Below are 12,345 nucleotides of genomic sequence, written 5' to 3'. Positions count from 1 at the left end.
AAGCATTTTAATTGTGTTCCATGTTTTCGCTGTTACCTTAACACATACTCCCTTCTGGATAATTTGGAATGTTCTACATCATCTGGATCTTCTGAAGGCCATGGGAAGGTCTTCTTTTTTTATGTTATGTTTTATGCTGAGAGGATCAACAGAATACAACTCAACTATTTCCTGATACCTAAATTATTTCTCAGATGTTATTTGTTTTTTTCTCATTAGAATGTTCCCAGTGTCATAAGCATGGTCTCAATGGGTGAATATTTCATGCATTTGATAGTTTTATGTTAAAAACTCTTACTCTTGCTTTCAGTTCTCTTATAACAAATAACAGGGAACCAGTGCAGCACCAAAAGCTGCAGAAAAGCAGTGGTGCTACACAGTCCCTAGGTAGTAAACAGTGTATATCCACAACCAAGCACTTCCAGGTTTAGTTTTAGTTTATGAAATTGATCAAATGTCAAAATGAGGACATATGTGTGCAATAGGACATATGTGTGTTACAATGTAATAAAAAAGTGTTGTAATAACCAAATGTTATAATGTACTCAGAAAGTAGCTAATGAAAATGGATATTATGACATTACAGTATGACATGAAACACATTCTGCTTAGCAGGTCACAGACATTGATGTAACAAAGAAAAAACAACATGTGTTGTTACTTATGTTAAAATAAGTGGATGATCTGAAATGTTTCCGTGCGACAAATATACAAAAATAAAAGAAACTGGTAAGGGGCAAATATGCACACAATATGCACACACGCACAGCACTGAACTAGGACAGTTTTTCAGGCCAGGAATCATGTCAGGACTCACACATACTCACAGCTACTGTATAAATTGTCAATCTAGATTAAAAACCTACCTTTTATCTCAAGCTTTTGGATAATATATTAATGCATTGTACTATTACCCGTGCTGATGGAGCTTGTATGAATACAATCACGTTTGGACTGTACTGCTCTATGTTCACAGGTTCATGACCAGTACTGCATTCTCTTTTATCCACTTCCTTTACAGGTCATACATCACTCTATTCAAACACTTCTAAATTTTCTCCTTTCTTTTCTCTCCCCTATGTGTTGAGCTGACCCTCTGATCTTTTGAAATATTCTAATAATTAGAGTTACTAGATTTCTGATTGCATTACAGATTTTTTATTACCTATAAGCTATACTGATCAAAAGTAAAACACAAAGAAGTAATTGCCAAAAAAGAGGGCATTGCTTTGCATATGTTTTTATTTATCTATTTGTTTGTTTGTTTTGTTTTTGTTTTATGGCTCTGGGCTGCCTCTTGTCTGAGTCCTACTGAGGCAAGTAATAAAAGTTTGGACTATATAGCCATTTAATTTGGTCTAATTTTAGCAATTATGGGCTATTTGTATGTGTTGAGCTGCCCCCTGCTGTCTGCTCACTGCTGATGCAAGTCCATTTGTGGGCGATTGCCCTTGGATCCTGTCCCACTATATTATGCCAAAAGAAAAAGTCAAGTCAAGAACTTGGACTGAGGTTGATGTCTATGCACCAAGAGACACCACGATCAAACATATTAACAGACTGTTGCTTAGGGGCTCAAAGTCCTCTTTTCAGATGAAAGTAAATTATGCATTTCATTCAAAAATCAAGGTCCTAGAGTCCAGAGAAAAAGTGAAGAAGCACAGAATCCAACATGCCTCAGTCCAGGTTGAAGTTTCCGCAGTCTGTAATGGTTTGAGGTGCCACTGTGTTTATCAAGTGTAAAGTCTAAACAGCCTTCTACCAGGAGATTGTACTTCATGCTTTCATGTGCTGCCAAGCTTTATGGATATATCAGTTTCCTTTTTTTTCAGGAGGACTTGGTAGGAGCAATTTTTGGTAAAGGAGCCTTTAACAAGTAATGAGTTTATAAACATACTTGTCAGAAGTTGGACATTTTTGCATTGTACATTATTTCCTGCCTGATCTTTTGAAATATTCTAATAATTAGAGTTAATAGAGTTCTGATTGTGTTACAGATTTTAATTACCTATGAGCCATACTGATCAAAAGTAAAACACAAAGAGGCCAGAGGGCATTGCTTTGCATACGTTTTTATTTATCTATTTGTTTGCTTGTTTTGTTTTTGTTTTATGGCTCTGGGCTGCCTCCTACTGAGGCAAGTAATAAAAGTTTGGACTACATAGCCATTTCATTGGGTCTAATTTTAGCAATTATGGTCTACTTGTATTTACAGCCACAGCAGCAATAATTTACAATTTTTCCCTGCAGAGGGTCAAATCTGCCGTAAGGGGCAAATGGGTTGTTGCCTGGGAAAATGTAACCCGGCTCATCCATGGTATTCATTATCTTATTATCCAGTCTGACCGAAATGCCTGATCATCTGTTAACCATTTGTTACTTTTACTGCAGCAAAATCATTTAAAATGTATGAACATAATATTTTGTATGACTGTTTATAGGAAAAGAAAACAATAATTTTCACATTAACCTGCTCTTTGCACTAGATAGATGGCATGTGGTGCTGCAGACAGTAAGATTTCTAAGCATTTCTGTTCAAGAATCCTCAAAACTTAGGATCTTAAAGCACTTTAATTTAATTCAAGCCTAAAATGTTTTATTAGAAGCCATTATTTGAGGTAAATTGCATGAAGCAATTTTAGCAGTTACCAGATTTTAGAACCTGACTTTAAAAATGTTTGGCAATCCAAAAGTAATGGAAAGTAATCTGAGAGCATTACTTGTACAAAGGATGTCATTGGAATTGGTTAAATGTGTAGCAAGTAATGAGAGATACATTTAAAATCATATCCTTTCTGACCCTGGTAAAACACATATTGTTTGTACAATATTTTGTTGACAAGACTTACCTTACAGTTATTATACAACATAATATTCATAACAATGAACAACTGACTGAGGACAGAACCATTGTTCTTTTTTAGCAGACTACAAAGGGCAAAACCAACACCAAATTTGCATAAACAAAGGCTGCATGGTTATGTATAGAAAAATGTGATTGGATCAGCTACACTATAGCTCAACACACATAGCAAGTATCACACTCTGTGCTGTATCTAGGGGGCGTGAACAGTTTCAAAACCATATAAATCTCTGAGCTGGCAGCTGCTCAACCATACTTCCTTTAGTCATGAAGGTGAATACTGTCATTATAGTGTTGCAAAAGAAATTCTGAATTCTATAGTGCACTTTAAATGCTAGAACCATGAATATTACTGGGCTTAACCAAACAGATGGCTGTCTTCCTTATACCTGTCCAGAGAGATCCATTTCTACTGCAGTGTATGTGTTATTGTATATATGTGCAGCTGCTGTAGTTCTGCTAACAGTGTGTGGAAACCTGCTGATTATCATCTCTGTTTGTCACTTCAAGCAGCTCCACACTCCAACTAACATGCTCATTCTCTCTCTGGCCATGTCAGACTTTCTAATCGGAGCTTTAGTGATGCCAGTGTTATTAATTTGGATGATTGAATCATGTTGGATTTTTAGGAGGGTTTATTGCATATGCTTTCTCTTGACTTCCTACTTTTTTACAAGCACATCTATTTACAACATCGCTCTGATTGCTGCTGATCGATATTTTGCTCTGTCTAACCCATTTCTCTACACTAAAGCAGTCTCTGTGAGTGCAATGTGCACTATAGTTATATGTAACTGGTTTGTATTGCTATTATACATTTTAGCACTGCTATACTTTAATATACCCTTTGTAAATATAATAATGTGCCCTGGAGACTGCTTTTTATTGTTAGATGAGATCTGGTCTCTAGTTGATCTTCTGTTCACATTTGTCTTACCCTTTACCATTATAATTGTTCTGTATACACTAGTGTTTTTTATTGCCAGAAAACATGCGACCGCAATCAGAGAACTTAATGCTCAAACTAGGACCCAGACTTTACAGACAATGACCGACTCAAAATTAGAAAGAAAAGCAGCAAAAGCTGTTACCATTTTAATATTTGTGTTTATAGCATGTTTATTTCCATATTTTGTTTACACATTGTTAGGAAATGTTGTTAAAATAGAATTTGAATCATTTCAAAATGTATTTATTCTGCTTTATCTCAATTCTGCTATTAATCCAGTTATTTATGCTTTGTTTTACCCATGGTTTAGAAAGTGTGTTAAACTAATTTCCACTCTTCAAATATTCAAAACAGATTCTGCACTGATGAATGTTCTGTGAATAATTACAGGTCTCAGAGTCTCAGCTGAGTTTTGGCTCTGAATGAGTGGACAAATATAGTGACAAATTCTGGACAGTGACAATTATCCTTGCTTTATTTTAGCCATTGGGCAAATTAAAATAATCTCAAATGAAATGGCAATGTTTACTTCTTTGTTGCAAATCCTATGCAATCAAAGGCTAAGTTAATAACAGATACATTGTGTGTTCACTCTTTGTAACAGTTTCTGATAAATCCCAGTCTGCACCATGTATAGAGATCTTGATTTACTGAACAGTATGTTGTGACCATCAAAAGACTCTTGGTTATCCCTGTTTGAAATAAAGTAAGGATTTAGCAACACACTATGTGCTCTTTTAGACTAGAGACCATCCTTCTGACCCAGTCCAAACTATGTGTGTTCATAAACAATACAACCATGCAATTTAGTTCAAATATGCTGCCAGTTAATAATGACATCACTTGTTTAGTAGATTCCCAACTGGTATGCTTAATTTCTAAGGGTGTGGTCAGGTTTAAACTAACTCTGGTGCGATTGCTGATATTTTTTTTTTAAAGCATGTGTGAAAATGTTTAATGTGAACTCCAGAGCAACAAACAAGCAGACTGAGACTCCTGAGAAGGTAGGTCTCCACTTCTAAACAAGCTGCTGTGCGTGTACTCAATATTAGATCAAAGACATCAAAACAGGCCAAACACAGTTCAAACCACCTTCGACTCTCTGTAGACTTACTTTAAAGAACCAGCAGGAGTTCAAAAATTAAAGATTTTTTCAGCAAGAGTGCTACAAGTAAGAGTAAGTGGTCTCTTATCTTAACAACGTAATGAATGTCCGATAGTATAGTTTAAGTTAATCATGTTTATCTTATCTGTTCATTAAGGTAAAGCAATGAAAATCACTGTACTGTTAGTTACTTGCATATACGATATGTAAACATATGGAGACAGAATAGTAACTTGTGTTTTCAGCCTGTTAAAATTTGGGTTATTACAGAGCTATTACTTTATGTATCCAAATATGTCAAGTATTATATGAACAAAGGATTATTTACACAATTAACCCCATAAATGACCAATCGGCCTCCGGGGGAGCGAATGTTTTATTACACAGTTCTGTTCCTAAAGAATAGTCCCACCAGTTTCTACAGAAGTACTTGTAGTTACTGAATTATTAGGCCTAGCGCGTAATAAGCCCTGGAGTGTTAAGTGTTTGCATCAAAAAATCTGGAACTTTGTATGTGAGCTAGTAATTAATTGAGTGGGCAGTGTAATGTGTGTGTCCAGAGTCCTGGCATGATTTCTGACCTGAACAACTGCCCTAGTTTGTCCCTGTTAGAAAATGGTGATATGCCACAGACATTCACAGCAGACAAGGGCAAAAACTAAACTAAATATGAATAAACAAAAGTTGTATAATAATGAAAGGAAAATGTGATTGGATCAGATAGCTCAACAGACATAGCAAGTTTTACACCTTATGCTGTATCTAGGGGGTGTGAACATTTTCAAAACCATATAAAGCTCTGAGCTGGCAGCTGCTGAACCTTTAGTCTTGAAGCTGAATACTGTCATTATAGTGTTGCAAAATATGTATTATAGTGGACTTTAAATGCTGGAACCATGAATATTTCTGGGCTTAACCAGTCTTCCTTATACCTGTTCAGAGAGATCCATTTCTACTGCAGTGTATGTGTTATTGTATATATGTGCAGCTGCTGTAATTCTGCTAACAGTGTGTGGAAACCTGCTGATTATCATCGCTGTTTGTCACTTCAAGCAGCTCCACACTCCAACTAACATGCTCATTCTCTCTCTGGCCATGTCAGACTTTCTAATCGGAGCTTTAGTGATGCCAGTGTTATTAATTTGGATGATTGAATCATGTTGGATTTTTAGGAGGGTGTATTGCATATGCTTTCTCTTTGTTTCCTACTTTCTTACAAGCACATCTATTTACAACATCGCTCTGATTGCTGCTGATCGGTATTTTGCTCTGTCTAACCCATTTCTCTACACTAAAGCAGTCTCTGTGAGTGCAATGTGCACTGTAGTTACATGTAACTGGTTTGTATTGCTATTATACATTTTAGCACTCCTGTACTTAAATATACCCTTTGTAAATATAATAATGTGTCCTGGAGATTGTATTTTATTGTTAGATGAGATGTGGTCTCTAGTTGATCTTCTGTTCACATTTGTCTTACCCTTTACCATTATAATTGTTCTGTATACACTAGTGTTTTTTATTGCCAGAAAACATGTGAACTTAATGCTCAAACAAGGACCCAGATATCACAGACAATGACCAACTCAAAATTAGAAAGAAAAGCAGCAAAGGCTGTTACTATTTTAATATTCGTGTTTATAGCATGTTTATTTCCATATTTTGTTTACACGTTCTTAGGAAATGTTGTTAAAATAGAATTTGAATCATTTCTAAATGTCACGGTCCTGCTTTATCTCAAGTTATTTATGCTTTGTTTTACCCATGGTTTAGGAAGAGTGTTAAACTAATTTTCACTCTTCAAATATTCAAAACAGATTCTGCACTGATGAATGTTGTTTGAGTACTTATAATGGTCTTGAAGTTATTACAGCACTTTACTTAAGCCCCAGATGGATATTATCTCTTAATGAGTAATTAACTTAGTAATTTGCTGTGCAAGCCATAAATTACTGTATAGTAAACCAGCTGTTTGACTGAGGCTAAACTATCAACTTTAGTTTGTTCAACTTAGCACTAAAAAACATTTTCAGTAGTGCAATTAAATACTGACCAAGTTAAACATTTAGTCCCTGGAGTTAAATGTCATATAATTGTTTTTAATATATTTTTAAATTTTATTGCAGTTAGTTACTTTTCTGTTTTTCTGTTTTACAAAATGTCTTTCATTTTTTTGTCTTTCAGTTCTTCTTCCTCTTGTTCTTATTTTATTATTATTATTATTATTATTATTATTATTATTAATAATAATAATAATAATAATAATAATAATAATAATAATGGCTATGATATTATTATTATATTATAGAAAATAAGTGAGGACATGTTACCTTGAAAACAGAAATTATATTTATATAAAAGAACAACCAAAATGTTCACAGGACTAAAAAGCATCAGTGTAGATGAAAATATTGAAAATATGTAATGTAAAAAAAAATTATAAGGATGCAGCATGCAGGGTTTTTTCTTATGCATGTTCTATTAAGGTAATATTTGCACACCACAGTGGAACAGTGTACTGCTTCGCCACTTCTTTTTAAAACCTTCTTTCTGAAGGTTTTTTAACCAAGGGTGCCAAATGTTTGCATGCCACTATATGTTGCCAAAGTCCCTATACCATCTATGAGCTGCACAATCCAAGTTGCTTTGACACTGTAAGCCATTTTTGCATCAGGTAACCTCATTTTACAAATTTTAATTGTGCTTCCAGACTTTTGGACTACATTGTATGTATCCTCCAATTCAGCTGCCAGTCTCTTCTTAAACTTAATTTTGAGGATTCAGCTGTTCATTCGGGTAATTTGGGCTACAACAACAAAATATATATTTCCCATCAGCCAAGAACAGAAAGCTGAGAGTGCAGGCAGGCACAGGCTGACCAAAACTGGACATCTAAAAATGTATGATGAATCTTAGTTTCTGCTAATACACAAAACTGGTAGGGTCAGAATTTGGTGCCAACAGCTTGTTTCAATGGACACAACCTGTTGGCAACCAACCAACAGGTGGTGGAGCAGTATAGGGAATGTTTTCTTTGCACACTTTGGGCCTGTTAATAGCAACCAATTGTTGCTTAATTGCCATAGACTATTACAGTATTTTTTGGGTTTGGGCAGTGTTCGTGGCAAATGACATTTAGATTTTTATCTAAAATTCTCAATTTGACCACAAAATCTCATCCTACAGTTTAGCTAAGATGCTTTCTTGCATGCTATAAAGTGTTTTTCCATCAGTTCTTGCAATTTTTCTATCCACCCTCCCATACAGTCCAGTTCTAAGCAGATATATTGATACAATGACTGGTGCACCTTTAGTCTCAGTTACTGAACTCTGTAGTTCCTTCAAAGTGATCATTGGTGTGTGCCTTCCCTCACAAGTGTCATTCTCACTTTGCTAAATGTTGATTAGTACCATTGTCTGGGAAATGCCAATGGTCGTACAATGCAGTACAATCTTGTACATGTCTAAAACCATATCTCTAATTTTCATAGAATGACCTTTGTCCAAAAAAGAGGAACTTTTTAATGAATGACAGGAATAGGTTAACTGTTTAAATATTTATGCAATGTGTCAAGTAGTTGCTGGGCTTGTTAAAAGGTTTTTGAAGAAATGTTCCTTCCCACTACAGTTGTAGTCATGGTGGATTTTACCCTTACCATTTGACATGTTTGGATTGGAGGCATCATTGGCTTCTAAATGTAGATGCTTCAGCTGACAAGTTGCAGATTTATTGTAGGGTGTTTGTGTCTCTGCTTTCCTGAGACACAAACTGGTACGCAGAATTTGAGAGAGATCTGGGTTGCTGAAAGATATTGGAGTGAGGAAGGCTTTCTAGAGACAGCTCCCCTGGCACTTAACTCCCCATAATGGCACATTTTGAGTACCCCCAAAAAAACACTATATTGCCAAAAGTATTCACCCATGCAAATGATTGAATTCAGGTGTTCCAATCAATTTAATGGCCACAGGAGTATAAAGCCAAGCACCTAGGCATGCAGACTGCTTCTTCATTATATTAAACCCTATGGATTAAGAATAGGATGTCACTCAAGATCATATGCATGCAAAGGCAGGCGAGCGAATACTTTTGGTAATATAGTGCATCAATGGACCCAGAGGATCCCAAACAACAGTTGCAGCCTGGGATTGTAGATGATGAAGAGATTCATCTGTCTGCTCCACATGTTTCTTTACATAAGGGTACCGGGCAAGTGCAAGGGCTCTGCCATTGATGGCAGACACAGAGAGGAGGTGCTCAGGAGGAACAAGGCCTCTGCCATAGAAAAATGCACAAAATTGTCCTGGAAGGCTTTAATGGAGTGTGACTGTTTCCCTAAGGCCTAGGAAATCATTGCCTATGTAAGCAATCCTGAGGTGGCAGTGATGGGGGAGCTCTTTAGGCTCCCACTCCCTGAAAGGGATCACTGCATTCAGGTAAAATGGTGTAAAAATGTCTTGCCCATAACACAGGCAGTTTCCCCTCTCATACAGGATTCTTGTTCCTAGAATGAGAGTCTATATGCATGGTCCGCAACCCCAACTCCATGCATAAAAATCAGAAACCAGCTCACACTCCTTAAGCTGCTCATGAAACAATTGTCCACCTGTAGAGACAGTTCATATTAAGTTTTAAGATATTCAGCAAGGTCATATGTGGCAAGCCTGTCTGTGATTTCATTAGTAAGACCCTGCTGATAAGTAGACAAAAGTGCCCAAGAGGACCCACCGTTCTCAACTGTAAAAGCAGAGGTGGAATAGACAAGCAGCTTCCTTCCTCCCCTGCACTGGCCAGTGATTGTTAAACACTCACTGGGTTGACCCTCTCACTGTGAGGTGGCCTAGAATATCCCCCTATCTGTGAGGAAAATGCATTTTTTTACATGTTTAGAGGGAAAGTGGTATGGCTGCAGCTCAAATGCCAGACAGCACTGCAGAGGGGTCTGGGTGGTTGTACTTCATTAACCTAATTGGCAAGTGTTTCTTAAATGGAGCTCATGTGTTCTCATTTTGATGAAAGTTTATGTTTTACAAAATCAGAAACACATCCCAATGACTGTGTTCACACACGAGCTCCATTTAAGAAAATGGCAAAATTGACACTGCAGAACTTCTGAAGTGTTGTAAATCCAGTCACAACACAATGGAAATGTTATTTCCGAAAGTCACTAAAAGGGAACTCTGAAACTGCACCCTATACCACATGCTGCTGCACTAAATGTGGTAAATGTTGTGCACCACCATTAGAAGTGTTTATTACCACTGTATGTAAAGGATAGGAGTGCCTGATTTGGGGAAATGTAGTGTATGTGTGGTCATTCTAATGGATGTGTTTTTTTATTTTCTAGAGAATTGGGCTTTCTCAGCCACTGTAAATCTTTCACACAGAACAAGGCTAAAGTAAGACCAACTTACAAACTGCTCATGGCACTGTCATAACAATGTGATAACTTGAAACATTGAGTTAAATGAACTCAGCTTGGTTAGTTAGTAGAACAGTTAACTTATTCATACAAATTAATAATGCTAAGATAGTCTGATTGCTTACATTCAAAATGTGACATTGGCATTCAGTATCATAACCTTTATTCAAGTAAATTGGATGTTGCTTCTGTTTAGTTACACTTTGCTATTAAATTAATGAATGTTAAGGCATTAGTATCAATGAAATATCAGTCATAGTCCCTTATGTTAAGATTATGTTAAGTATGTTAAGACTTAATTTATCTCTCTACGTCAAAAAAATGGGGTTCCATCTGCTTGCTGTATTTTGTTATTTTACTGTCTCCCCAACAACTCATGACATCATACATTAAGCTCATCAAGCTGTCAACTGGGGAGTGTGTGCAACTAACCCTACAAATAGCAGACTTGTTGCCTCAGGACACAATACCTGTGAACGTGTATATGGAGTCTTATTTGCTACTATCTGCCAGGAAAAATCGAATTTTTTACTTCAGGATTAATGAATCATACAGAGGTTAACCACACTGATCAATGCCGTGGATCTTCCTGTCCAGAAAGATCTGTATCTATTTCTGTGTATGTGTTATTGTATGTATCTGCAGCTGCTGTAGTTCTGCTAACAGTGTGTGGAAACCTGCTGATCATCATCTCTGTCTGTCACTTCAAGCAGCTCCACACTCCAACTAACATACTCATCCTCTCTCTAGCTATATCAGATTTTCTGGTTGGAGTCCTTGTGATCCCTATATCATTGACTTGGATGATTGAATCATGTTGGATATTTAGTACACTTTACTGTAAATGTTCTATATTGGCCTCCTATTTTCTTACAACCACATCTATTTTTAATGTTGCACTTATTTCAGTTGATCGTTATTATGCTCTCTCTAATCCATTCCTTTACACTGATACAGTCTCTGTGAGCACAATGTGCATTGTAGTTTTATGTAACTGGTTTATATTGCTGGTATATAATGTAGCACTTCAGTATTTCAATGGACACTTTGCAAATCTAATAATGTGCTGACTGTTTTTTGGTGTTAGATGAGGTTTGGTCTCTGGTTGATCTGCTGTTAACATTTGTTTTCCCCTGTTCTGTTATAATCATACTATATGCTCTAGTTTTTGTTCTTGTGAGGAAGCACGCCACTGCTATCAGAGAGCTTAATGCTCAAATTAGCACTCAAACATCAAAAAACACAACAGTCTCGATGAAGTCAGAGAGAAAAGCAGCTAAAGTACTCGGGATTTTGGTGTCTGTGTTTTTAGTTTGTTTATTTCCATACTTTATTTATACTGTATTAGGAAATGTAATAGAAATCGAAGTAGGGTCCTTTCAGAAAGTCTTGATGTTGGTTTATCTTAATTCTGCCATCAATCCAGTTATTTATGCTTTGTTCTACCCATGGTTTAGAAGGTGTGTTAAACTAACTTTAACTCTTCAAATATTCAACAGATTCTGCGCTGATGAATGTTCTTTAGTTGATTACCTCTTTCCTGCCTAAACAAAACACAATTGTGACACCTTAGAGTGTGTAGTGAAATCGTTATGTGGTTATAATACATAGCATAGACAATACATGCACACATTTTTAGCTCTTAAGTCAGTATGGTTATATAATTCCAAGTATAACATATATTACAAAAAAATTATGTATATGGAATGTTCACACTTGTGTGTTTGTCAAAGTAAAAAAGTTGAAGTATACTTTATTATACCAAAAATGGGAAATTTGTTTGGTTAAAGTGCAGCACATTTAAGACACATAGACATATAAGTAGGTACCCCTCTCCAAAAAACAATAAGATAAATAAAACAATATAGAAGAAAACAGTGTTGCAAGAATGAACAATACAATTATTTATCTTGACCTGTGTTTTTCATTAAAAAGTCTGATAAAAAAAAAGGGTAAAGGTGCACGTATTTGTCACTGTACAGTGTGGACTGTACAGCGAAATGTGTCC

At 36.1% G+C, this 12,345-nt stretch overlaps 1 protein-coding gene and 2 pseudogenes across 1 annotated transcript; all 3 read left to right on the top strand.

Moving 5' to 3' along the window:
* The first annotated feature begins 3,205 nt into the window (after positions 1–3,205).
* On the top strand, positions 3,206–4,192 carry LOC140574729 (trace amine-associated receptor 4-like). Its single transcript, XM_072694664.1, has one exon. The coding sequence runs from the start codon at positions 3,206–3,208 to the stop codon at positions 4,190–4,192; it is 987 nt and encodes a 328-aa protein (XP_072550765.1).
* An 825-nt stretch (positions 4,193–5,017) lies between these two features.
* On the top strand, positions 5,018–9,261 carry LOC140559731 (trace amine-associated receptor 1-like; annotated as a pseudogene).
* A 1,618-nt stretch (positions 9,262–10,879) lies between these two features.
* LOC140574722 (trace amine-associated receptor 13c-like) lies at positions 10,880–11,862 on the top strand (annotated as a pseudogene).
* Positions 11,863–12,345: the final 483 nt, after the last annotated feature.

This window comes from Salminus brasiliensis, chromosome 1, assembly GCF_030463535.1.
Source record: "Salminus brasiliensis chromosome 1, fSalBra1.hap2, whole genome shotgun sequence".
In the NCBI taxonomy this organism is placed as follows: Eukaryota; Metazoa; Chordata; class Actinopteri; order Characiformes; family Bryconidae; genus Salminus; species Salminus brasiliensis.
This window is presented reverse-complemented; position numbering and strand designations above follow the sequence as displayed.

Excerpts from the sequence above, each read along its gene's own strand:
- LOC140574729 (XM_072694664.1), top strand. The coding sequence starts at position 3,206 with ATGAATATTACTGGGCTTAACCAAACAGATGGCTGTCTTCCTTATACC.